The 26,158-nt window shown below is 45.0% G+C and overlaps 1 protein-coding gene across 4 annotated transcripts in view; it reads left to right on the top strand.

Annotated features, from left to right (window-relative positions):
- The window catches only part of CEP135 (centrosomal protein 135), a 76,304-nt gene extending 50,347 nt beyond the window's left edge, over positions 1-25,957 (top strand). For 3 of the 4 annotated variants that reach the window (XM_062198803.1, XM_062198804.1, XM_062198805.1), the window contains exons 15-26: positions 765-916; positions 7,179-7,294; positions 7,368-7,522; positions 7,957-8,012; positions 9,082-9,250; positions 10,908-11,018; positions 11,249-11,434; positions 13,229-13,438; positions 15,556-15,758; positions 16,543-16,647; positions 20,262-20,375; positions 24,298-25,956. In XM_062198803.1, the coding sequence (XP_062054787.1) occupies positions 765-916; positions 7,179-7,294; positions 7,368-7,522; positions 7,957-8,012; positions 9,082-9,250; positions 10,908-11,018; positions 11,249-11,434; positions 13,229-13,438; positions 15,556-15,758; positions 16,543-16,647; positions 20,262-20,364 (1,566 nt within the window). In that variant the 3' untranslated portion in view covers positions 20,365-20,375; positions 24,298-25,956. Of the gene's footprint in view, positions 1-764; positions 917-7,178; positions 7,295-7,367; positions 7,523-7,956; positions 8,013-9,081; positions 9,251-10,907; positions 11,019-11,248; positions 11,435-13,228; positions 13,439-15,555; positions 15,759-16,542; positions 16,648-20,261; positions 20,376-24,297 lie in introns of all 4 variants that reach the window. The other variant, XM_062198806.1, reaches the window with a different exon arrangement.
- Positions 25,958-26,158: the final 201 nt, after the last annotated feature.

Genomic DNA, 26,158 nt, shown 5'->3' with positions numbered 1-26,158 from the left:
GGGTCAGTGGTTCTCAGCTGGGGTCGGCTCTGCCTCCTCAGGGACATGAGCACCATCTGGAAGAGTCAGGGTTGCCACAGTGGGGTTGGGTGTAACATGGAGGAGGTGTGAGTGGACACTGCGACAGCATCCCTGATTCCACGTGATTGCTTACCTCCTTCAGTGTGAAACGCCTGCTGTTGCAGGTGGAGTAGCTTTCTGGTTTGTGTTTTGGTATCTTCCCAGGGCAAAACCATCTGCATTCTTCTTCCCCCAAATTTTTTCCTGGTTTTTAACTTTACTTTTCTCCTAAATGAATTTTGGAATAAAATTTAAGGCACCCGCATTGGAATTTGTGTTGCCATTTCATTGAAATTAAAATTGAGGAAATTTTAATATATTTAGAATACTGTGTTCCTACTCAGAAACATAGGTGTTTTTTACATTAGGTCAGGTTATATTTTATGCCCTTCAGGGAAACTTTAGTTTCCTTTTTCAGTCTTGCCCATTTTGTGTTTGGGTTATGGGATTTTCTGCTGTGATTTTCAGAAGTTCCTCTGTTGGCAGCTTCCCTTCTTGTTTTGTTGGTGTAGTAGAGATGTTCTTTTCTTTTCAGTTTTTACTTTTTTCTCTCTTCCTTTACTTCACTGATAGCAGAAGAGAAAATGAGTTTTCCTGCTGACATGCAGGACGTAAATATATTTCTTCTAGAAATATTATTACAAGTGCCTACTTTGCAAAATAAAAATATGTACCTATTAATTTTTTTTAAATCTAAATTTTAGCTTGAAGATGAAAAATATGAATTAAAATCTGAAGTGTTACTAATGAAAGAGAAAATAGACTCATTAGAGAACAAATCAAAACTCCAAGCTCAAAAGCTTTGCCATGTGGCCGGTGACTCATCTCATCAGAAGTCAGAGATGAACTCACTTAGGTAAGTTTACTGAAACTTGTGATTCCTCCTTTGGGAACGTTTTTGTGGTTCTGTGAAGTTCGTGGTGTGGCGTTTTTAGACTGACCCTTTGAATGGTACTTTCCCATGGTGGCCTTGCAGCGAGATGAGGGCTTTGCACAATACTGCTGTAGGGGCTGACCGCTGGAGGCCCTAAGTGGCTGAGTAAATCTGGGTAGGTTTTATATCTCTATTTTTAAAACTTTCACAGATTAAGGCTGGCGCCGTGGCTTAACAGGCTAATCCTCCGCCTTGCGGCGCCAGCACACCGGGTTCTAGTCCCGGTCGGGGAACCGATCCTGTCCCAGTTGCCCCTCTTCCAGGCCAGCTCTCTGCTGTGGCCAGGGAGTGCAGTGGAGGATGGCCCAAGTGCTTGGGCCCTGCACCCCATGGGAGACCAGGAGAAGCACCTGGCTCCTGCCATCGGAACAGCGCGTTGCGCCGGCTGCAGCGTGCCTACCGCGGCGGCCATTGGAGGGTGAACCAATGGCAAAAAGGAAGACCTTTCTCTCTGTCTCCCTCTACTGTCCACTCTGCCTGTCAAAAAAAAAAAAAAAAAAAAACTTTCACAGATTAATAGGCTTACAAGCAAGATTTTGAACCTATGTCCTTTAAATTCCCATTAGTGGACACTTTAGCTTATTTGTACTCCATAGCATAGGGTTGCTGAAAATTATATTTATTTATTTGAAAGAGTTAGAGAGATAGATCTTCTATCTGCTGGGTCACTTCCCAGATGGCTGCAATGGCCAGGGCTGGGCCAGGTTGAATCCAGGAGCCAGGAGCTTCATCTGGGTCTCTCATATGGATGCAGGGACCCAAGTACTTAGGCCATCTTCCACTGCTTCCCCAGGCCATGAGCGTGGAGCTGAATCAGAAATGGAGTAGCCAGCGCAAGAACTGGCATTTGGGAAAGCATCACAGGCTGTGGCTTTACACACTGTTCTATGATGCTGGCCCCTAGCTCCTGTTTTTAATCTTTCTACCTTAGAAATTAAAAACAAATATTTTCGTTTGATTTGAAAGGCAGCGATAGGGAAAGACAGACAGAAGGAGAGAGATCTTTCAGGAGAGAGATCTTCCATCTGCTAGTTCACTTCCCAAATTCCCACAACAGTCAGGGCTGGGCCAGGCTGCAGCCAGAAACTACAACTCAAGTCTGGGTCTTTGGTAGGCAGCAGAGACTCAAGCACTTGAGTCATCATCCACAGGTATGGATTGGAAATGAAGTAGCTGAGCTCAAACCAGCACTCCCACATGGGGTGTGGGTGTCCAAGGTGCGATTTAACCTGCTGCACCAAACACCCACCCAGGAATAGACAGTTTCAACCAAGGGCTGTCCAGGTAGCATGCCTCTTAGGATACAAACTCTGGTGGGAACCTGAAACATGGATTTGAAGATGGAGAGGCTGATGGCAAATAATTTAGACCAAGGGTCTAGACTGAAAGAATGACAGTGAATTTGGTGAACAGAGGCTAGATTTAAGGAACATTCTTACATAAAATCAAAAGGCTTGGATCACTTACATGGAGATACAGAGAGTGACAATAAGGCAGAGTGCTCACGTTGAGATCTTGGGTAGCAATTTAAAACAAAAGAGACTCAGGGAAGCAGAAAGCTGACAAAGTTAAGTGTTTTCTGGACTGGGCTCTTGCATAATTAAAAAGATAAGCAGGGCCTTATTCTGAAAAGTCACAGGAAATAGCTGTCTCTAAATTAAATTGGCAATAAAAATCAGGAAAAGTTGTCAAGATGTCAGCAAGACATTGAACCTATGAAACTATCAGTCATGAAGCAGCAACATTTTTTTTAATGGTTAACAAAACTGGAGGATCAGCAAACAGTAGATTGGCTACTGCAGAAAACTGAGTTGGTGAAATCAGAAGCCAAGTCAAGAACTTACCTAGAGCTCAGGAGGACAGAAGGAAATGTTGAGGGGAAAATGATGCAGATGGAATGTACAAAAACCAAGACTCACAAAAGCATCTATAGTAAGATAAATAGAGCAGAAGTGAGAATCACGGGAATAATTAGGAAAAGGAAGAAGTGTTCCCAGATGATCAGGCAACTAAAGTAAGACCAAGAACTGGGTGTGTCTGGTTGGGACAGGAGCGCTGTGTCAGGGGCTCGGCCGGGACTGTGCTGTGTCGGGGGCTCGGCCGGGGCTGCGCTGTGTTAGGGGCTCGGCCGGGGCTGCGCTGTGTCGGGGGCTCGGCCGGGACTGCGCACACTTTCAAGCGCCACCACACCAGTTTTCTCTGGCAAGCACAGCCTCTAATTGTCCACCCAGAAGGTCTTTGTCCAGTTTTCTGGTGTGGCATCAGAGGAAGTGATCCAGAATCTTGGCTGTTGTCTCCCTTGAATTGTAGCCCTTAATGACACCTGGCATTGTATGCCCCACATCAGCGCCCCACAGCTGTGAGGGAGCTCCTCTGTCCCAGAAGAGATGGTCTGTTAGCCCCGAGGGGATGCCCCCAGTCTCTGGAGCCAGGGTCAGCAACCCTTTTCTGTAAAGACAGTCAACATGCAGGCCATACAGTCACTGTCACACCTGCTTAACTCTGCCATTGTAGCTGGAGCTGACGCATAAATGAAATGTGCTTGTGTTCTAATACAACATTTTTTATGGACACTGAAATTTGAATGACATATAAGTTCATATGGCACAAAATAATTTGTCAAAGTGTTTTTCAGACATTTAAGCATGAGGTTAGTTTATGGCAAGCCTGTATAAAACATTCTAGCTCTCTCTTTTTTTTTTTTTTTTTAAGATTTATTTACTTATCTGAGAGAGTTACAGAGAGAGAGAAGGAGAGACAGAGAGAAAAGTCTTCCATCCTCTGGTTCACTCCCCATAGAGCTGCAATAGTTGAAGTTGGGCCATCCTAGGCCAGGAGCCAGGAGCTTTGGTGGGTGCAGGGGCCCAAGCACTTGTGCCATCTTCCTCTGCTTTCCCAGACCACCAGCAGAGAGCTGGACTGGAAGTGGGGCTGCCGGGACATGAAGATGTCCATATGGGATGCCAGCGCCACCAGCAGAGGCTGAGCCCACTATGCCATGGCACTGGCTCCTAGCTCTCTGTTCTTAAAAAATTAGTGGACCACACTTTGCTGACCCCTACTGAAGATAGATTGTTTTCAGCCTAGTTAGACAAGTAACTGTTCTCAGTCCCCCATGGTAAACATCCTTAACCCTCACACTTGCTTAGCCCTGATGCTCTAAATATAAATCTAAAATGAGATTCCTGTGGCTCAAAATTCTGTCAGACTGTTATCAACTTAGCTTAGTCTTTTCTATGCATGTTATTCAAAATCAGACAGTTATATGCTTACTCAGAGTCTAATAAATGCTATAGCAGTTTCTCCTGGAATGAGCCATGAACTCCAGTTGGAGTTGTGCTTATGCCACAGGTAGCGGTTGCTATCCTAGGATCTGTTTACATGTATTCAGAAAACCAATTGCAACTTGTCTCCCTTGAGACATACTTATTTGGCAAGGCAATTTAGAGCCATTTCCGATTAGCCAGGACACCTAAAGACTATCTTGTGGCCATTCCTAATATTCCTAATATTTCTTCTTTGACTAAGGCAGGAAGAGGAGCCAGAGCTCTGACAGAGTAACTGAGGTATTCATGGCACTAGGATAGAAAAGACCAAGGGAACTAGGGCTGCCAGTTACAATAAGTCATCATCACCTTGCAGAAACCTAAATTTAAAATAGAAAAAGAAATCCTAATTGTTCTTCCCACTGGTGGTGAACCATAACCATAGACTGTCGTGGAAATTTAAAGATAGGGATGCCACATCAGTTTCTTTTTTCCAGTAACCCCCTAAAATTCCAGCCCTACCTCTCTTAAGTGGAACTTTAGCACTGTTTTAGAACTTTGACACTTCTTATGAATAAAGGACCTTTAAAATGCTATCTTGATATAAAATATGCTCCTACCATGAAGGGAAATACTTATTTTTGTCCCCTAAAATGAGAGCATGCGTCGCTCCGTGTGAGGTAATGTGCTGCTCAGCAAGGTGGGTCAGAGTTGAAGCTCCCCAAGCACAGTGTCTAAGTGAAGAGCCAGACCCTCAGTTCCATTTCAGTGCCTCGTTCTCTGGGGGAAGCCGTCATTCCTTTGCTATGAGTAGAGCAACTCTGAAGCTAAGAAAACGGTCCTCTTTTCTTTTCCCTAACTACTTAGTTCTCAAAATGTCTTTTCCAAACACAATGATTCATAAGTAACAGAGTAGGCACTCAACTCTTCTGCCCCATGAGCCTTGAAGCTTACTTCTTTCGGTGGATTGGCCTTTATCTTAGTAGCAGTCCTTGAGTCACAAGAGTTACTTCCAGGGTCTGATCCAATGTCCCCTTCTTGTAGATTATAAAAAGGCAAAGCTATTTTTAGGACTCACCCAAGAGTTTCCTTTATATGTTTGAGAGTTCTTCAGAAAACTCATGGAAAAAGCATATTATGAAAAAACTATGCATAAATTTTATATTTGTCAACTGTTCGTCACTATAAAAAATGCCTGTAAGAAGCCTCTTGTAAAGGAGATTTGTTTTGGCCCTGAGTTTTGGAGGTTCATAGTCGCAGATTGGGTGGGCCCCGTTGGCTCAGCCATCTGGTGACACTGCAGGGCACGTGGAAGCATTACATGGGGAGCCAGGAAGCGGACAGCTCGATTGGTGTGACTTGGCTTGTCTGATCAACCCTCTGACAAGAATGACCTTCCCAGGGCATGCCTCATGACCTAAGGACCTCCTGAGGCTCACCTGTCTCCACCCTCCAAATACTCTTAACTTATGACTTTATGGATTCAATTTCTGCATTAGGAGCCAAATCATATTCAAATTATAGCAAATTTCAAAAAAATCAGCATTAAAATAAATTTAACTTTTTATTCCATTTTCCATGAACTTTCTGAAGTATCATGTCAATCAAGATGTTATCCTGCTTCCTTTATCAGCCCCACTTTTATTAGGCAGTCGCCCTGCTCAGGAAGTTAGGTGTCGAGAGGTCTTCTCATTTCTACTAGAATGGCAGGCAGGGCAGCCCCCAGTGTCAGGGCTCTGAGCCATTCCACCTCAGGTTCCGTGTAGCTTCCCGACATTTTCTCTTCCACCTCAGAGACATTGGTCCCCTTTGTACATCTGCCTGTTTTCTTTACCTTTGCTAACTGTGTGATCTTGGTCACATGACTTGTTTCTGTCAAATTGGGATAGTGGTTCCTGATGATGGCCTGTTCTGGGAATAAGTGAGCTAATGTCTATACAATACCAGTCTGTTATAGCTCACAGAGTAGCAGCTCTGGCTTTGAGGAGCCAGTTACGTGTCGAGTGCGGACACCTGCACCTCGCATAATATTGTAGAGTAAAATTGCTATAAAGAATGTGCTGTTCTTCTGACATGGTTGAGTTGTGCCTGCCTTTCTTTGTTTCTTTCTCGCTCTCTCTGTCTCTCTCTTTCTCTCGCTCTCTGTCGAGGGACAGCCTCATCTTTCCAGGAAGGTTGGGTTAAGCACTCCCAGGTCAGGGCTAAAAGCATTCCGAAGACAGGAATCCATTCCTGGAGCGCTGATGGATGCTGTTGCAGCCTCCAGGCACAGTGCTTCCCAAAACCACCGTACTGATCACTAACAGATTCCTCTGAGAAGTCTGTATGGCCCACCCCTAGGCCACTGTGCAGCCAGGTTTCTTGTGCTTCCCAAAGCTAGACTTTCCTGTTAAGTCCCTGCTGCACTCCAGGGAGTGCATGCTTCCCCTGCTCACTGTGGCTTCTCGCTGACCACTCACCCAGGAAGTCAGAGTTAGACGCAGACGGGAAGCTCACAGGTCAGGATGGTCAGGCTTTACAGACAGTCCTTCCATGCACCAGGCCATCCTGAAAGAACAGGACTTTCCTTGGCCTCTGCTACTGGAAATAGTATTTGAGGGAAAGGAAGTTGCAATTAGGAAACTGAGAAGAGTATAAAGCTACCAAGAAGCCCCTAGAAGAGAGTACACAATTAATTTGATTTTTATACCATATTATTTTTAGGAAAATGGAACCATTTTGGAGAAGAATGGTGGAGAGCAAGAAATTATAATATGTAATATAATGCCATTGATTATACTGGAAGAGCTTTAAAATAAAAAAAAGAAACGAAACTTTAAAAATAAGAAACCAGTATACTTTTTAAGACCTCTCGTGTAAAAGAATTGTTTCTCTGAGAGATAAAGAATACCATTTGTTTTTGTCCACTGATTCTTTAGGAGAGTAAATGAGCAGCTAGAGCGGTCACTTGATGACTGTCAGCACCGACTCGCCATAAAAAGAGGTGAACTTGATTCAGCCCAAGCACAAATTAAAATTCTGGAGGAACAAATAGGTAAGTGTTGTTAGATTCCATTTCTGCTCCTCCGGATATATTTTGTCTGACAAATGTTTGTTTCCGTTTACAGATAAATTAAACCTTAAGATGACTTCACAGGATGAGGAGGTCCATGTCATGAAAAAGACCATTGGTGTCATTGATAAAGAAAAGGACTTTCTTCAGGAGACTGTAGACGAGAAGACAGAAAAGATTGCAAACTTGCAAGAAAACCTCGCTAGTAAAGTGGGTGACTGTTCCTTCTGACTTTCCAGCATCTGACAGGAAAGGTTCCTTGGTTCTGTTTCGTGTAGGCAGTGCTTATCATCTGTGCTCAAGTTCCCAAGACACAGAGCCGTGTCCGCCAGTAAATTTCATTTTATCCCAGTTCTTTGAACCTGCAAAATGTGATTTTTCTCTATTTCCAGAATGTGATTTTGTTAGATTTTATTAAACTTAAGGAAATCATGCTAGTTTTTAGGGTGAGTGAAAACATGGAAACATGCCTATATGTAAAGTACTTGGCATGTGGAAACATGTTTCCCTGGAGCTGGCTTTCTATGCCTGATTAGTATAATTGAACTGTATGTTTGAACTGTATAAATGTGACAAAGTTCATAACTTGATGACATTTTTATATGGGTGGTTTAGAATCTCATATATTTTTATGGTTTCTATAGGAAAAAACTATTGCTCAGATGAAGATAACTGTCTCAGAGTTTGATAAATCTATGAAGTAAGTAAGTAGTGAGATGGAGTCTCATTTTTTTTTTAAATTTTCAGTGACTATGGCTTTATTTATTTAGATCCAGCAATAAGAGAATTATTTTCTCAAGTTTTCCATTATTGCCAATGGGAGCATCATTTCCTCAAGTCTCTTGTTTGAAATAAGTTCCCCTCTTTACCTTTTTCCCTTCCTCTGTCCTCCACATCTAACACTTGGGCCTTACTAGCTCTCTTACCTGCCTGCCTGCCTACTCTTCGTTTGCATGTAATTACCCTGTTAAGACCCTAATGGTTAAAGCTCGGATGACATTAGCAGCCAGTCTTGAGTTGTGCTCCATCTAACCCTGTCGTGAACACTGTTAGAACAGTTAACTTCCTGTGTCTGCTCTGTGTCTGTCCAGGGAGACTGTAGGTCGCTTGGAGAAATGTCAGTGGAGAGGTAAACATTTATGAAGTATTTGCCAATAATGTTTGGTCTCTGGAAAAAAAAAAAAAAAAGATTTGAAAGGCCTCAGAATTTGAGAGAGAGAGGGAGAGACAGAGACAGAGAGAAAGGGGGAGAGGAGAATCGGGATCTTCCATCCTCTGGTTCACTCCAAAAATGGCTGCAAAGGCCAGGTCTATGCCAGGCAATAACCAGGAGCCTGGAACTTCTTCCAGGCCTCCCATGTGGAAGCACTGGGCCATGCTCTGCTGCTTTCCCCAGGTGCATCAGCAGGGAGCTGGATCAGAAGTGGAGCAGCTGGGACTCAAACTGACACCCATATGGAATGCCAGGATTGCTGGTGGTGGCTTAACCCTCTGTGCCATGGTGCTGGCCCCTGTGTGGTTTACTCTTACATTTGGAAGTTTCCTATGATTTTTAAGTTTTTGGAATAATACATTTATTTTATGACTGCATTTATGTAAGATTGATAGAGCTTAAAATATCTGCTTTACCTAACTAATCAGTGCCAGTGCAGTGGGTCTAATTTCTTGTATTCTTAGTATACTCAGTGCAGATTAAAACAATTTTCTGTTAATGAACCACAACTTTCCAAAAACCTTTCTTTATTGTTTGCACTTGACTTATTCAACAGCCAGCTAAAGGAAACCCTGAGTAATCGAGACCGGGAGGTGAGCAGCCTCCGGCGCCAGCTGGATGCGGCTCACAAGGAACTCGATGAAGTTGGAAGATCCAGAGACATGGCTTTTAAGGAAAACAGAAGATTACAAGATGATCTGGCTACAATGGCAAGAGAAAACCAGGTGTGAGATCAGTGTGTGGACTTCAACGGTATTACAGTACCTAGTCATTGCTTGCTAAGTATTCAAGTTCTGAATGGTTTTTTCTCAAATTTAATGGTTTAATATTTAGGCCACATAAATAATTCCTTAAGGAGTGTAAGGATGTTGAGGCCGGCGCTGTGTAGCGGGTAAAGCCACTGCCTGCAGTGCTGGCATCCCATATGGGCTCCAGTTCAAGTCTCAGATGCTCCACTTGCAATCCAGCTCTCTGCTGTGGCCTAGGAAAGCAGTAGAGGGTGGCCCAAGTCCTTAGGCCCCAGCACCCGTGTGGGAGACCTGGAAGAAGCTCCTGGCTCCTGGCTTTGGATCAGTGCAGCTCCAGTCGTTGTGGCCATCTGGAGAGTGAACCAGCAGATGAAAGACACCCCCCACCGCCTCTGCCTCTCTCTCTCTCTCTCTCTCTCTCTCTCTCTCTCTCTCTGCCTCTCTGTAACTATGCCTTTCAAATAAATAAATCTTTCAAAAAAGGAGGGGGAGGAGTATGATGTTTCTCAGGGTATCAAGAAATGTCGTGTGGAACCCTGCTGGAGATCACCGGCTGTCTGTTAACTAGCTGTAGTCTCCTCACCATTCTGGCCTTTGTTGGAGGGAGCGTAAAGCTAGGAGCGTGGAGCTGCCTGTGGCAGAGGCCATGCCGTCTTTCTGGGGAGGACCTCAGCAAAACTCTCAAGGCAGAGTTTCTGTGTTTTGAAGACCCATGATCATTCTAATTATTGTGTTTGCTCCCATTGGCCTAGAGGCATACTGGTAAATAAGCTGGTGAATATTTTGAATGGCACATACTGAAAGGTATCAGTTTTGTTTGTGCTGGTTTATTAAAGGGTTATACCAGGAAGACCATGATTGTCCTGTTTTAAATATTTTATATGTTTTTTAAAAGTTTCATTACTATACAGGATAAAGTATATTGTTGGTATGTTGATTGTTTTCAGATTTCAGCCCCATGACTATAACTAGCCTTTAGTGGAAATGCCAGATAGATATGATGAGGTCTGTTGTGGGAGATGTGTAGTTTGATCAAAAGTCAGCATCAGCAGCCTTTGTTTGGCCTAGTGAGTTAAGATGCAGGTTAGGATATCCACAGCCACCGTCAGAGTATGTGGGTCAATTCCTGTCTCCAGGGCAGACCCTGACACCTAACAGGTAATGAATGCCTTGAGTAGTTTGATCCCCACCACTCATGTGGGAGACCTGGATGGAGCTCCCAGCACCTAGATTCAACTCTAGCTGTAGAGGGCATTTAGGGAGTAAACCAGTGATTGGGAGCTCTGTCTGTCTACCTTTCCTTCTATCTCTTTGTCTCTCATATTAAAAAAAAATTTTTTTTTAAAAGTCGGTATCAGCCAGGAAAAATATGTAATGATAACATGTAGAACAGTTTCCCTTTATTCCTACTTTATTTTTTTAAATCAGAGTTTATAATATCCATCAGATAATTTCAAAGAGTTTTTAAATTTTTATTACTATAAAGAGGACAGATTTCATGTATTTCATAGGTACAATTCTAAGAAGACAGCTATACTCTCTTAATCGCTAATTCTAAAGAGGCTATTTGAATAGAAACAACTCAGTTGGTGCTGTGGTTGTTTTAGATTTGTCTTTAATTTCTGGTTTATAGGAAATCTCACTGGAATTAGAAGCATCAGTACAAGAAAAAGAAGAAATGAAAAATCGAGTTCATAATTATATAACTGAAGTATCACGATGGGAGACCTTAATGGCTTCTAAGGTAAAAACATTGTTAGGGTAGATTTATGACCCGTTTTTTAAAACTTTTTCTTGTTTGTTTATCCCTTCTTCACTATTAAGTAAGTTTTTGAATTTCCCCAGGGATATTAGTGTCACACCTGTACACATACCTGCTGTTTTCTAATAGATAAGTAGAGTATCCAGTGGGTGTGTGTATGATATGGTGTTCCGGCAACTTACTAACTTAAGAACAATTTATGTTTGGACCAGGAAAAGGAAAATCAAGATTTGTTAGACAAATTCCAGATGCTTCATAACCGTGCTGAAGACTGGGAAGTCAAAGCCCACCAGGCTGAGGGGGTGAGCAGTTCAGTCCGGCTGGAGCTTCTTTCTATTGACACAGAGAGGAGACACCTTCGAGAAAGAGTGGAACTTCTAGAAAAAGAAATTCAGGAGGTAACACATTCACTTGTTCTGTAAAGACATTATTTAGTAAGATGGAAAACGTTCAAAGATCTTTCACCGCAGGGAGGTTGTAGGCATTGATAAATACAGTAGTAATTTTTTGTCATTGATTCTAACAATTTGCTTAGGAATCCCATTACTTTTTTTTACGATAGTAAAATATGCGTAACATCAAATCTGCCATTTTAACGTGTATGGTTTTCAGGCATGAAGTACATTTACAGTGTTGTGCAAACTGTCATTATCTGTCTTCAGTACTGTGTAGCTTCCCCCACTAAAAGTGTACTCAGGAATCAACAGTTCTTTGTTGTCCCCACCCTGACCCCTGGCAACCACCATTCCACTTCTGGGCTCTATGAGTTTGACCACTCTGGGTCCCTTATATGATTGGGACCACACAATATTTGACCTGTGTAACTGGCTTATTTCACTGAATCTTAAGGTTCACTTCAGGGTTCATTCATGGTGTAGCATGTGTCAGAATTCCGTTCCTTTTTCAAGGCTGAATGATATTACATTATATGTATATGCCACATTTTGTTTATCCGTTAATTTTTTTAAAAAGATTTAGTTATTTATTTAAAGGCAGAGTTACAGAGGGGGCAAAGACGGGGAGATACAGAGATCTTCATCTTCTGGTTCACTCTCCAAATGGCTGAGCTAGGAGCCTGGAACTCAGTTTGGATCTTCCACACGAGTGGTAGGAGCCCCAGTAGTTGGGCCGTCTTCTACCTTCCAGGCACATCAGCAGGGAGCCAGATTGGAAGTGGAGCAGCCAGACCTTGAACCGCCTCCCGTACGGCATGCGAGTGTCACATGTGGCTGCTTCAGTCCACTGTACCACATCACTGGCCCCAGGCCATTCATCTTTTTGGTTTGTTTCCAACTTTTGGATATTGAAACTGGTGCTAGTGGGGCATGCAGTGCTAGCATCTCATACGCGCACTGGTTTGAGTCCTGGCTGTGCCACTTCTTGTCCAGCTCCTTGCTAACTTAAGGTTATTATTATCATACAAAGTTTTATTAATAAATTTATATATTACTTCAGATATTTAGTTTTAAACTAAATCTCATTTTTGAAATTATGAATTTAAGGACAACTGGTTGGAGAGCAATAAAACATCTATGTTACTTTTTGTTGAAATAGCAAGATAACAGAATTTTTAAAATATATTAATTTATTTGTTTATTTGAGAACCAGGAGCTGAGAGACAGAGACACAAAAGAGTTTCCAGGGTTCAGGCCCATAGCAGCCAAGATTGGGAGCCCAAAGCCAGGAGCTAGAAACCGAGTCTAGGTCCCTCAGGTGGATGGCAGGAACCCAGTTGCTTGAGCTGCCCCTGCTGCCTCCCATCCCTTCTTCCTGTCTTCTACTAGCAGGAAGCTGGAATCAGGACCTCGAGCTGGAAATCCAATCCAGGCTCCTGACACAAGACACAGGCATCCTGGTTAGTGTCTTAACTGCTAGGCCAAGTGCCTGCTCCTTGCAGGAAACTTAGAAAGGAAAAATTAAATGTAACTTCAAAAAATCTCTTCACAGCACCCTGACACCGTAATTTTCACCTCTACACCTTGCAGTTGTATACATGAGGTACTTAGTTGCCATGATTAATAATTACACACAGTTCTTTTTGTTAAGCATTAAATAGGCCAGCTGTAAATAAGGAACTTCCTGAGGTATTTTTGAAAATGCAGAAATTCATATATTTCTAAGGTTGTGGCTGTGCAGATTCAAGCCCTAAAATTATTGGTTTGTGTCTAACTTTGTGATGTTTCTTCCTTCAGCACATAAATGCACATCATGCATACGAATCCCAAATCTCATCCATGGCCAAGGCCATGTCTAGATTAGAAGAAGACCTGAGACTTCGGGAAAATGAGAAAGCAGCGGCGTTGAGTGATCTGTCGTCTCTGAGAGAGCTTTGCATTAAGTTAGATTCAGGCAAAGATGTTACAACCCAACAACTGAATTCCAAAAACCTTGAGTTTGAGAGGGTACGTGCTAAAGAGAAGTTGTCTCTCGTGTCTTTGTCTTGAGCTTTGCTCTGAGTGTTTCGCTTTACCATTCACTGCCTGTATTCTTGTGTCCGTTTGAAGAAGTTGCTTTAGAGACAGAGAAAGGGGGGCTACCTCCCATCCACCAGCCCATCTGCAAAATACCGCAGTAGCCAGAGCTGGGTCAAGCAGAAACCAAGAACTGGGACCTCTCCCACATGGGTGTCAGGCACCCAGCTCCTGGAGCCGTCACCTGCTGCCGCCAAGGGGGCATAGCAGCAGGAAGCTAGAATCAGGAGCGGAGCTGAGACTTGAACCCAGGCACTCTGAAAAGACAGTGGTTCTTTAGGCCAAAGGCTTACCCCTAGAATAATTTACTTTTACTTTTTTTTAAGAGTTGTGTATTTATTTTGAAAGAGTTAATGAGAAAGAGATCTTCCACATCTTCTGGTTCACTCCCGAGATGGCCACAGCAGCCGGCTCCGGGCCAGGCCAAGGCCAGGAGCTTTATTCAGGTCTCCCTCATGGGTGGCAGGGGCCTGAGCACTTGGGCCATCTTTTGCTACTTTTCCCAGGCTGTTAGCAGGGAGCTGGATTAGAAGTGGAGAAGCCAGGACACAAACCGACACCGATATGGGATGCCAGCATCACAGGAGGAGGCTTTACCTGCTGTGCCACAACACCAGCTCCGAATAATTTACTTTTTGTCTATAAGATTTTGACAATTAGATTTGACTACTAGATTCTTTGTCAGGATTTTTCTGGCAAACATCATAATGAAATTAGGTGTTCTCTGTTTTGAAATAAATGAGTATTTAGGAGATTATAAATTTTCTTTTTAAAAAATGTTGAATTTTCATTTTATTTTAAAGAAAGAAATAGAGACTAGCTCACTAGCCAGCTCCATTAGCTCACTCCCCAAGTGCCTACAACAACCAAGGTTGGACCAGGCCAAAGTCAAGAGTCAGGAGCTCAATCTAGGAGGTCATCCATCTGGGTACTAGGGACCCATGTACTATTTTTTTTTTTATTTGAAAGACAGAGTTAGGGGAGAGGCAGAGAGAGAGAGAGAGAGAGGTCTTGCATCCAATGGTTCGCTCCCCAATTGGCCATAACGGCTGGAGTTGCGCCAATCCAAAGCCAGGAGCCAGGAGCCTCTTCTGGGTCTCCTACGTGGGAGGAGGGGCCAAAGCACCTGGGCCATCTTCTGCTTTCCCAGGCCACAGCAGAGAGCTGGTTCAGAAGTGGAGCAGCCAGGTCTCAAACCAGCACCCATATGGGATGCCGGCACTTCAGGCTGGGGCATTAACCTGCTGCGCCACAGCACCGGCCCAAGAAACCCATGTGCTTTTCAGTCATCATCTGCTGCCTTCCCGGGTATACGTTAGCAGGAAGCTGGTTTGGAAGCAGGCCGGCACTCAGAGCAGACACTCTGACATGGGATGCCAGCGTCCTGAGCTGTGTCTAACCATTGCACCAAGTGTCTGCCTCAAGAGTGTGTGTTTCCTCATTGTGAATTAGGAGCATATGTTATACATTTATTTGAAAGCAAGACTTGCATGAAGGACTGAACAGTCTAATGCTTCCCAAGTGGAATATTTTTCCTGATAAAAACTAAAGGCATTTAAATCTTGCTGAATTTAATAAATCCACAAAGCCAGAACTTCCTATTCCCAAGCTGAGTCATTCCTTTAGACGATCTAGTGTGTTTTCAAAAATTATTGTTTTCAGTTTTCACTCATCTGATGAAGATTTTCAGGTACTGAGTAGCTACGGCACTGGCTTGATAGGTAGCCGGAATGAGCACATTTAATAGACCAGACAGAGTTGTCACAGTTAGGATTTTCTGTGAGAGAGCCTTTCTTGACAAGATAACACGAGTGTTAACTCTTTGAGGGTTATGGTAGGTCTTATAATCAAATCAGCTCAGAGTAAAACAGCAAAGATTGTTTGGAGATGAGGTGTTTCTCTTAGATATGGTTCAGAGTCCTTCACCAGTGCCCATGGTGAAACAGCCGATGGCTGAGTACCTCTGCAGGGCTGTGTTATCACATAAATAATGTTTCAGAATAATTGGAAAATTGCACTGAAGTAATCTTACTTTGTTTTTCCTGTAGGCTATGGCAGAATTAGAAAATGTAAAATCAGAGTCTGAGATGTTAAAAAAACAGCTGTTAAATGAAAGACACACAATTAAAAACCTAGAAGCATTGTTGGCTTCGAACAGAGATAAAGAATTTCACTCTCATTTAACCTGTCACGAGAAGGACACCGAGATTCAGCTTCTCAAAGAGAAGTTGACCCTTTCGGAGAGCAAATTGTAAGTGTTGTAAACCCACCAGTGCAAGGGACAAAGCTTGTCCAAAGTAATTTTCCAGTTTGGCCGGGGTGGAGGGCACCCAGCCTTAGCCACCACGTCTGATTTAGTGCACCTGCTCCTTTGGGAGACACATGGAACAGTTTGGAAGGGCCGTTGTGGTCAGAGGTGTCGGCTTGCATGTCCACCATGGAGGTGCTGCCGTGGGACAAATGGGAAGAGCGATTTTCAAGGAAAAACTTGAATCAGAGCAGGAACCGAGGGGTCAGGGAGGGAGAGAGTATTTCAGGGTGGGAGCAGGAGCCTGGGTCTTCTGCCACAGTTAGGAAAAGGACTGAGAAAAGGCTGAGACTGGACCCTCAGACGTGTACTGAGTGCCTCTGGGGAGCCTGGTGGTGGTGTCTTTTTAGAATGGAGAGGCTGGGTCATAGTTGCTGTGAGAGAGGAAGGGAGGACTTCCAGGGTAGATAGTATGAGTGGAACAACGAGCTTTTAAAAGCGATTAAAAGTCATTCTTCTTCTGAGGCAAGAGTCAAGAAAGAGCTGGCGAGCATGCTTCTTTCTCGGTGTGGCTCGCGCTTGTGTCCCCAGCGCGGAGTGGGAGCTCAGGAAGGGCCTAAGTCGTGCAATGGAGGCTTCAGAAATTTAGAGAGTTGTCGTTAAAAAGCCTTGATCTTTTCTTCAGCGTCATCTCCACTTGTATTTATTAGCTACAAAATTCATAATACTTGGCCTTAAGAAGCAAAGTTCATTTCTTACTCCTTTAATTTTTATATTTGTTTTTAAGAACTAGTCAAAGCCGGGAGAACACCATGCTTCGAACTAAGGTGGCAGAATTACAGACAGATCACGACGCTCTGAAAAGGCAGATTGCAGCGGAAAAATACGAACGGTAAGAAAAGAAAGGAAGTGTCTTCGCGAGCATCCTGTCCTATTCCTAAGGGGGTTTAATATGGCCTGTAAATGGCAGGCTTCCCCTTGGCATGGATGTGTAAAATGAAGTTCCGTGGTAGTTATTCCTAGAAGGGCAGCAAGTACTGTGGAAGAGCATCTCTCCAGGAAATAAGGCAGCAAGGATTGTCTAAATGCTTCCATTCGGGGCGTTATTTTAGGGGCATTGACTGCCCGTAGGAGAGGAAGCGGAGGTCACACACGTGGGAAATGGCAGAGCCAAGAGGAACATCTAGGGCAGGCCTGTCGGAGTGTGGAGCCTGTGCTCTTAGCGCCTGCAGTGTGTCCCTTCAGTTAGGAATATCCCCCCCCCCCCCCCCCCATATTTCAGTCCATTTGCTTTATGTTGAGAACTTTAATTCCTAAGTGCTTCAGACAGGTATGAGATCTGTTTTGAGAATTAAAATCGAAGTCTAATTTGAAATTCAGTTACCCAGTTACTTTTCTTTTATACATTTTCTTACCATACCATACATACGCATCAGCATGCCCGAGATTTCATTTTCAAATAGTGGTCAAATTGCTTACTAGGTCAGTTTTTGAACTCTCTTATTTGTATCCATTTACATAAAAACGTTTGAGTGATGTGCTATTTGAAATGTAAAAGGAATTTGCTATGAAATGAATATTTATGATTTCAGGGGCTGCGGCCGGCACGCAACTTAGGCTACCACTTGTCAGACCGGCATACTATATTGGAATGCTGGTTTGAGTCCCAGCTGCCCCGTTTCTTATCAAGCTCCCTCCCAGTGCACCTGGGAAGGCAGAGGAAGATGACCCAAGTGCTTGGGCCCTGTCATCTATGTGGGAGAGCAGGGTGGAGCTCCTGGCTCCTGGCTTCAGCCTGGCCCAGCCCTGGCTGTTGTGGCCATTTGGGGAGTGAAAAGCAGATTGAAGATTGATTTTTCTCTGTCTCTCCCCACCCTTAAATAAATCTTTTAAGGAATATTTATGATTTCAAAGAGATGAAGTTTGAGTGTGGGAGGGAATGATATAAAAGCAGTGTTGTTGATTTCTTACAGTTGTTAGATCTGTCCTCTGTGTTAAACACAAGTACATACATAATGATTTCTAGTTCTTAATGATCATTTAAATTCTATGTAATTCAGGGGTCCTAAACCAAACTCTATAGCCCAGAGTTATAGGCCCCGCTCCCCTTAGTTCTCCTTTGATCTTGCCCCTTCAAAGAAGCCTGAGCCACGTGACTACGTCTTCTTGTTCTTCATATCCTGCTCGGCTGTGCATTCTCGTAGACACAGAAGCTGGTTCCTAGAGGTGGTGTCGAGATGGCAAAGTCATACATTACAGTGGTTGCTGGGCCTCCAGAGGCCACATAACACAACAGGGTATCTGTGCATTGCAGTTTCCTGGGGTGCAGAGGAAAATCTTAGCTCCTTTGGGAAAATAATTATGAAAATAATTTGAGAAACATGAAACTAGGTAGAAACCCTGGATCATGAAGAACTGATGGCAGAAAAGCCTAGGCCCGAGCCTGAGTAGCCCTCAGAGGAGACCGCAGTGTGGCTGCCGTGCTTGGTGGGCAGCCTGTCATGGAGGAGGAGGATCGTTCCACTGTGACATTCGGAACTTTTGAGGAAGAAGGAAGCGAGGACTGGACTGATGTGCACGAAGACATGAGAAGGGGCTGAGGACGGAGCCACACAGCTGGAGAGTGCCCTCGGAAGAGCAGCCTGGGCCGAGAGCCCGAGTGAGGAGTCAGTGCGGTGCAAACAGTGTGCTGTTCCCTGTGCAGCCGTCTAAGTGGCTGTCTCTACATTGTGGGGCGAAGGCTGCAAAAGCTCAGGAGGAAGGTTGCCACATACGTGTGTTCTGCTGGGCAGAACATCCGACAAGCAAGCCGTACCCTTGAGGTGGTTCAGTCTGTGCGGATTCAGCTCAGAGGAAGGTAGAGAGACCTTGTCTGTGTGGGATGTGTCTCCACACCAGAGACCAAGTATTACTGTTTCCATTATAGGCCAGGCACTATGTCCACGCAAAGAAAGTACTCAGGTGGGTAGCTGGTCTAATGAGGAGGACACACGTATGTAGACTCACAGAGACAGTGTGTGTCATGACGGTAGAGTGGGTGTAGGACAGAACCTGCCCATAGCCTGGCGTCAGTAAGGAGAGGTCATGGCAGGGTGTGTGGGGTACCCGTGGGTTGTCCAGCAGAGACTTCTACAGGGTCTGGAGCGCCGGACGGAACTGAAGGTGGGGATTTGGAGAGTCATGGTTGTGTAAGAGCATAGGGGAAGAGAGTGTCAGCTGGGGAACACCTGCCTGAGCCCGAGACGGAAGGAAAGGGTCCGGTGGAGAGCTAGGCAGTCGTCTCGGGATAGAAAGAGAAGCAGGGGACGGAGGTGCCAGGACAGCCAAGAATGGCTAGCAGCATCGGAGCACCTGGAAAGATCACGTGATGCCTGCTAACACGCAGGCAGTCCATGTTTTTATTTATTTTAAAGATAAGCACACAGAAATCTTCCACCCACTGGATTGCTCTCTAGTGCCCACAACAGCCGGGGCTGGGCAAGGCCGAAGCCAGGAGACAGGAACCCCATCTAGGTTTCCCACGTGGGTGGAAGGCACCTAAGCACTGGAGCCATCACCTGCTGCCTCCCAGGGTGCACTAGCAGGAAGCCAGATTCGAAGCAAAGTAGCCAGGACTCAAACTGGCACTCAGATATGGGATGTGGGCATGCCTAACGGCATTGGAACTGCTGTGCCAACTGTCAGCTTTTGAATTTAATTTTTAAGAATACATTAAACGGCTGGCGCCGCGGCTTACTAGGCTAATCCTCCACCTGCGGCGCCGGCATCCCGGGTTCTAGTCCCGGTTGGGGCGCTGGATTCTGTCCCAGTTGCTCCTCTTCCAGTCCAGCTCTCTGCTGTGGCCCGGGAAGGCAGTGGAGGATGGCCCAAGTGCTTGGGCCCTGCACCTGCCTGGGAGACCAGGAGGAAGCACCTGGCTCCTGGCTTCAGATCGGCACAGCGTGCCAGCCGCAGCACACCAGCCATGGCAGCCATGTGGGGGGTGAAGCAACGGAAAAGGAAGACCTTTCTCCCTGTCTCTCTCTCTCATTGTCTAACTCTGCCTGTCAAAAAAAAAAGAGAATACATTAAACTTATTTGTTGTGATTTTTAAAAATGTTGAAGTATGAGGAAGAAAAATAAAATGCTCTGTAAGTTCTGCTTTCCATGGTCACCACGTAAGAGCCAGTTGTGGACTGCGTGTCTGTGTTGCACTTATCATCCTACTCTTTGACCACATACATTCTGGGCGTTTTGTTTCTAATATAATATTTTAATGGTGATCTGTTCCTACACAGTTTATTAAAGCACAATTGTTTTGAACGATCTCTTGTAATTCATACTCTTTCAATTGCAGTCTCTTAGCTGCTATTTAAAAATCATACAAAGATGCAAGATTTAAATGTAGTGGGAATAGATGTAGTAGAAATTAATTAACGACCAGCTGCAGGCGCACCAGATATTTGGACACCACAGCTTGCAGTTTCTTGGTGCTCGCGTGTAATCTCCTTTGATCTTTACCAACAGAGAACGAGCGATCCAAGAGATGCGTCGACACGGTCTTCCTACTCCACCCCTTAGTTCTACTCTGAGGTCTCCTTCGCCAACTCCTGAACAGATCAATGTATAATTGTCAGAAAGGTATGTATGTAACGCTAGCGACGGGCAACACTAACCTGTGGTGGTAAGCGTTTGGAGCAGTTTTCTGCTGGGAGAGGCGAGTTTGCCTGGAAGGCTGTTCCAGGGAATGTTCTGGTATCCTGGCAGTGTTGGTGATGTGAGCATGGACAGTTGTAAAAACTCAGTAAATGGAACTTCTGCAGGCCATGCATTTACTGTATGTAAAGTATACCCAAATTAGAGAAGGCATCACAGTAGAACATTGTATGAATGAGATACCACAGGGCAGTAATTGATGAAGTACCAAGTTCAAGCAAATAAGAGGGAAAATGTAGACAAAAGGCACAGCAGCGGGAATGTGTGTGGCAGGAATGGCAGGATGTGGCCGGGACGACGGGGCAGGAGGGTTTGGAAGGCGCGCTGGGGTGTATGGGATACCTGAGTGAGGCGACCTTATCGCTTGTTGACTGATTTTGTAAGCAAGGGGAGCCGTCAAAGATCCTGCCGTCTCTAGGCTGGGAACATGGGAGAGGCCAGATGAAGGGACTTCCTAGTGGGTTCACTTCACAGCTGTGCTTGTAAGTGATATGAAATGAACAGTATCATCAGGTCGGGACCAGGTGATGCTCCTGAAAGCCAGGAGTACAGTGTGCCACGGCTCAGGGCACCTCCAAACTGAACACATGTGGGTGGCATGAGCCTCTGCTCATGAGCCCTGCTTTCAAAGTGACTGTGCCAGCTGTTGAAAGCATGGATTCTTTTTGCCGATCTTTGGATGTGTTGTACATGGAATCGTGTGTTCCGGCCTCTTTCCTCACCCAGGCATTTGTGAGGTCCGTGCATCCTGCTGCAAGTGCTCGTGAACCGTCCAGTCTTGTTGCTGCGTAGCGGGATGCCCCCTGTGGAGCTGCCACAGCACGCTCACCCTTGCTCTGTTGAAGTGGCTGCCACTGTGCCTTAGAGCGAGCGAGCCCCGGGCATCATCTGGGTGTGAAGCCGCTGGGGCCCCGGACTGGCATGTGCCCGAGCTGTAGTAAATACGGCAGGACAGTTTGCCAAATGAGCTGTAAAGAGTCAGGGCGCGTGTGGTGGAGGGAGGCTCAGAGGAAAGTGCTGACTCATCGGCCGGGGGATGAATGGGAAAGAAGCGTGACTCACGCCCAGGGTTTGCCAGGTAGCGCCTGTGAAAAATGCAGGCTCACGGACACAAGTAGGGAAGTCAGCCTCTTCTAAACTGATGCTTTTTTTCCCTTCAAAGTACGATAGATAGCAGATAATTAGCATTTCCGTGGTGACTCAGAATCCACGTTACGAACACGAGCGATGCCCCATGTTTATGGGCCTACATTTAAGTGGGCCACTCATCAGTGCCAGCTGCACTCACTGTGTCCTCACACTCCCAGGCTGCTGCTGTAGTTTGAGTGTGGTCAGCTGTAGAGCAGTGTAACACGTACTTTCTCGTGCCTGATTCATAGCTGCTGCTAGATCCAGGCTTGGAAAACTGGAGTGTGCAGGCCGGATAAACCCCACTGCCTGTTCTTGTAAGTCAGACTTAATTGGGGCATAGCCACACCCATGTGTTTCCATCTTGTCTAAGACAGCGCCTGTGCAGTGACAGAGCTGGTTAGCCCAGACCCCTCCCCGCCCCCCCGGCTTGTGCATCTAAGCTACTCCTGCCTCTGGCACCACAGATCCTCTGGTAAACTCAACAGCTGTTAGGAAATAAAGGTGAAAAGGGAAATGATTCCTCAGTTTTTCAGAAACGGGCTTGATCTTGCCCTTGGAAGGGTCCTGGCACTCCCCGGGATCCCAGCTACACTCTAAGAAGCACTGGCCGGGGTTGTGGTTGTGCAGTGTGTCACGCAGCCGTGAGACACTGGCACCCCATATCGGGGCATCAGTTTGTGACCCGACTGATCCCCTTCCAGCCCAGCACCCTGCCAATGCACCTGGGAAGGCAGCACACCGTAGCCCAAATGCTTGGGCCCCTGCCACCCACATAGGAGGCCCAGGTGGAGTTGCTGGCTCTTGCCTTCAGCCTGACCCAGCCCTGGCTATTGTAGTCGTTTGGAAAGTGAACAGAGGATGGAAGATCTCTGTCTCTCTCCCCCGTCTCTGTCAATAAAATAAATCTAAAACAAACAAACAAAAAATAGAGCACAGTGGACTGCAGCAGTTGCTAATGCTGTGGCAAATAAGAAACTGTTAGAGAATTATAAAATATACATAAAATGTTCCATTTTACATTTTTAAATTACTTTTTCTTAAGTGCACAATTCAGTGGCACTAGATTCATAGTGTTGTACACCATCACCATTATCTGTTTCCAAAACCTCTTAATCACTCCACAACAGAATTCTGTACCCAGTGAACGGTAACTGCCTCCCAGTGCCCACCTTCCCATCCCCTGTGAACTTGCCTATCCTGGATGCTCATGTCTGTGATACCAGACAGGGTTCGTTCTCTTGTGTGCCCCTGATTGCACTTGGAATCCTGTTTGTGCAGCTCCTCTGTGTTGCTGTAGGCACCATTGTGTATGCTTTGGGCAGTTTGGGCTGTGGGGGCGATGTGCGCTGGGCACCGGTGTGCGGGGTCTGCTTCATCCCTGGTGTCGTGTCTTTGGGTCAGACCTGGGCGTGGGATTGCTGGTCAGAGGGGAGTCCCTGCCACTGTCTGAGGGCCGGCCAGACCCTCTCCACCTGGCCGCACCTGGCCGCCTTCCTGCCCTCCGCATCTTCACCAGCACTCTTCCTCTCCCTGTCTGGGAGTGTGCTGTCCTAGTACATGTGGGTCAGAACTTTACAGCCATTAACAAAGCCCCAGTTTGTCATCCTGCGGTTTTCAAAGTGTCATTAGTGAGCCATTCCCATTCCCATTTGCTAAGAGATCGCCCTAGAAGCACTCAGAAGTGAACCGCTCAGCTGTGAAATCGACTCTCAGGTTGGTGTCGCTCCCATAGTGAACATAGATCACCCAGCTTCAGTTTGTGCTCTGTAGTTGACAGTCGCTCGCTGACACGCACTGTCTGAGACAGGAGAAACCCAGTGTGCGCCCTGTTCTCAGACACCACTCAGCCCAGCACCTCCAACACCGGCCGCCACTTCCTGGGTGCCAGTCCTGACGCTGGAGATCGTGGCAGATCCCACAGGTCAAGGGCGCGGTCCCGTAAGACACGCGTTCTGCACACCCCTCGGATGCTGATGCCCACTCCAGGCTGTGACCTGTGCTTCTGAACTGTCTGCTGTCGTTCAGGGTCCCCACGACCCCTCCTCAGGTTCGGTTAGTTTGCTCGTGCACCTCGCAGGTCTCAGGGTGGCCCTGTACCTCCATGTACCTGTTGATTACAAAGGGAACGGCAGAGGGGACAGCTGGACAGCCGGATGCCAGCCGTGTGTGGGGAGCAGCCCAGAGCTTCTGTGCCCTCACCGGACACGCCTTTCTCTGGACATTTGCAAGTGGCTCAGCTGCCCGGAAGAGAGAACCCAGACCCTTTTGGCTCTTGTGGGGGCTCCGTTACACGGGCCTGATTGATTCCATCTTTGGCCTCTGGGGGCTCAGCCTTGTGCTCTCCCCTCTCCCGGGGTTATGCCTCGGCCTTTGCCGTGGCTGTGCCTGACCAGTCCCCATTCTGTGTTGCCTGGGGACCTCCAGCCTCCAGGCATCTCGTTAGCATGCAGAAGGCGCCCAGTCACTGCAGGGTTTCCAAGGAGCTGTGTGCCAGGTGCCAGGGCCAGAGACCACATGCAGATTTCCCGTTGCTGTGTCCCAGGATCACACGCGCTCACTGATGGGTGTGCGGTGCAGGAAGGAGGAAGTACAAACCAGGACTCTGTACGAAGAACTGTTCTCAGGTGGAACTGGTCTGGGGCACAAGTTTTTATTAGATTCACATTGAGTCTCATTTGGTACGACTGCGTTGAGTAACTGTCCTTTTTCTCTCAAGCCCTCTCTGTTTCAGAATAATGGCCTTCCCTGAATTTCTCTGTGGATGATAAAGAATAGAAATGAAGCATTTGAAGTACTTGTTCCTGAAAATCATGAACATGGACCAAATTCTACCTCTGCCAGCTTGTATTTAAATCAGTGAATATTTATGTAAAAAAGTTTGCTTTAAAAAACTGTATATTTTCATATATGGGACAGAACAAAATATATACGAATAGTGCTTAACTGGTTTTTTATTATTTCCTCACTTAATTTACTCCCAAAATGTGTTTATACTGTGAGTTAATATAATGTATTATTCACGTCATACTTTAATAATCTGTTTCTTAATGAGCCATGGTATAAGTATGTTAATATTCTTATATTGCATGTTTTCAATGTGTTTTTTTGCCTGTTTATAACCCTTATCTTAATTAGCCACAGAGAATTCTCAGTGTTAATGCTATGCTGGCATGTTTAACTTTTATATTTTAAATGTAAAATTAATTATTCACAGATTTGCTGTCATTAAGTGAAATATATTCAATTTTAGTCTTATTGTAATAGCAGAGGTCTTGATAAAATAGTTATTACCCTACATAATTTGCTATTGCCCAACAGAAGAACTGTAATGGGAAAGGTTGATTTGTTAGGTACACTGCTACTTTGGCTATCACATGAACTTTTCATATAAGAGAAATTATATCAGAATCAAGCTAAAAGCTGTACTCAAAGTTTTATAAAACTGTCGAACGAAAATTTGGGGCAGTTTTCAGAAATGAAATTTCTTAGTGTGTTAATCTAAAATTTCAGAGAATGAAAAGATATAGGTAAATATAGTAAAGATTATTGTTGACATTCCAAAATACATCCAATAATATCAGTTTTTGCCTCTGAACTGCATATTCTAATTTGCTAGTGTTTTCAAACAGCATGTGAACACTGAACTGTGGCATATAAATTGAAAACAGCTTTTTACAATTAATTCTCAAAGTTTCAACATTTAAGAACTTAGGTTTATACATATATTAACCAAAGAAAAGTATAAAAGAGAGTGTCAGTTACAAAAATTAATCGTGTCTTAACCATATATGTGAAGAAAATCCTGTTCATCCTAGATTTCATTATGACTGAGAAAGAACTCAGAAGCCGGCCTGGGGAAGTGCAAAGCCAGTCAGGATGCATTTTGCCCTGGTGTTTAGTAAAGCGGAGTTGGCGTGTGCAGCGTGTAGCTGAGGCGGCAGGTGCCCCTCTCTTTGACGCGAGCGTGTCAGCTATGCGGGGCGTGCCCTCTGGAGCCCCTCCGTGTGCCTGGGCTAGGGCTGCCCCGCCACCGTCCATGTCACGTCTGTCCCCGTCGCCCTTGGGTGGGCTCCATTACGGCAGTATCGGAGAGGAGTGAGACTGTTGGCAGGGGCACGTGGAAACCACTTTGATAAATATATGTAAATAAATATCTGTCCCTAACTTTTCCCCCAAAGCAACAGCAAGACATATTTTGTTAGATATTTTATAATGTTTTCTATAATTTAAAAATGTATAGCTTGCCATAATTGTTATTTTCATAACTATGATGCTACAATTTTTTTAAAAATTAGTTTTGTCCTAAAATTTTGAATGTTTTGACCTTTTACAGATGTTTTTAACTTTGTTTTAAATAATTTTAAATTATGGAACTTGATATACATTTGCTAATAAACTTTGCAGTCAGTATATTTTCTCTTTCTTACAAATAGTTTATAGTTTTACACTAGCAGTATTAATTCTAAAATTAACTATAACTTATTCAGATTGAACTTTATCATGAATGGGCTGTGGGGAAATCCCTGAACTTAGATGCCACACACATTTTTTTTTAACCAACTGTCATTTATTTTCAG

Source organism: Lepus europaeus, chromosome 8 (assembly GCF_033115175.1).
Source record: "Lepus europaeus isolate LE1 chromosome 8, mLepTim1.pri, whole genome shotgun sequence".
Lineage (NCBI taxonomy): Eukaryota > Metazoa > Chordata > Mammalia > Lagomorpha > Leporidae > Lepus > Lepus europaeus.
Note: the sequence above shows the minus strand (reverse complement) of the source record. Positions and strands in the feature narration are given on the sequence as shown.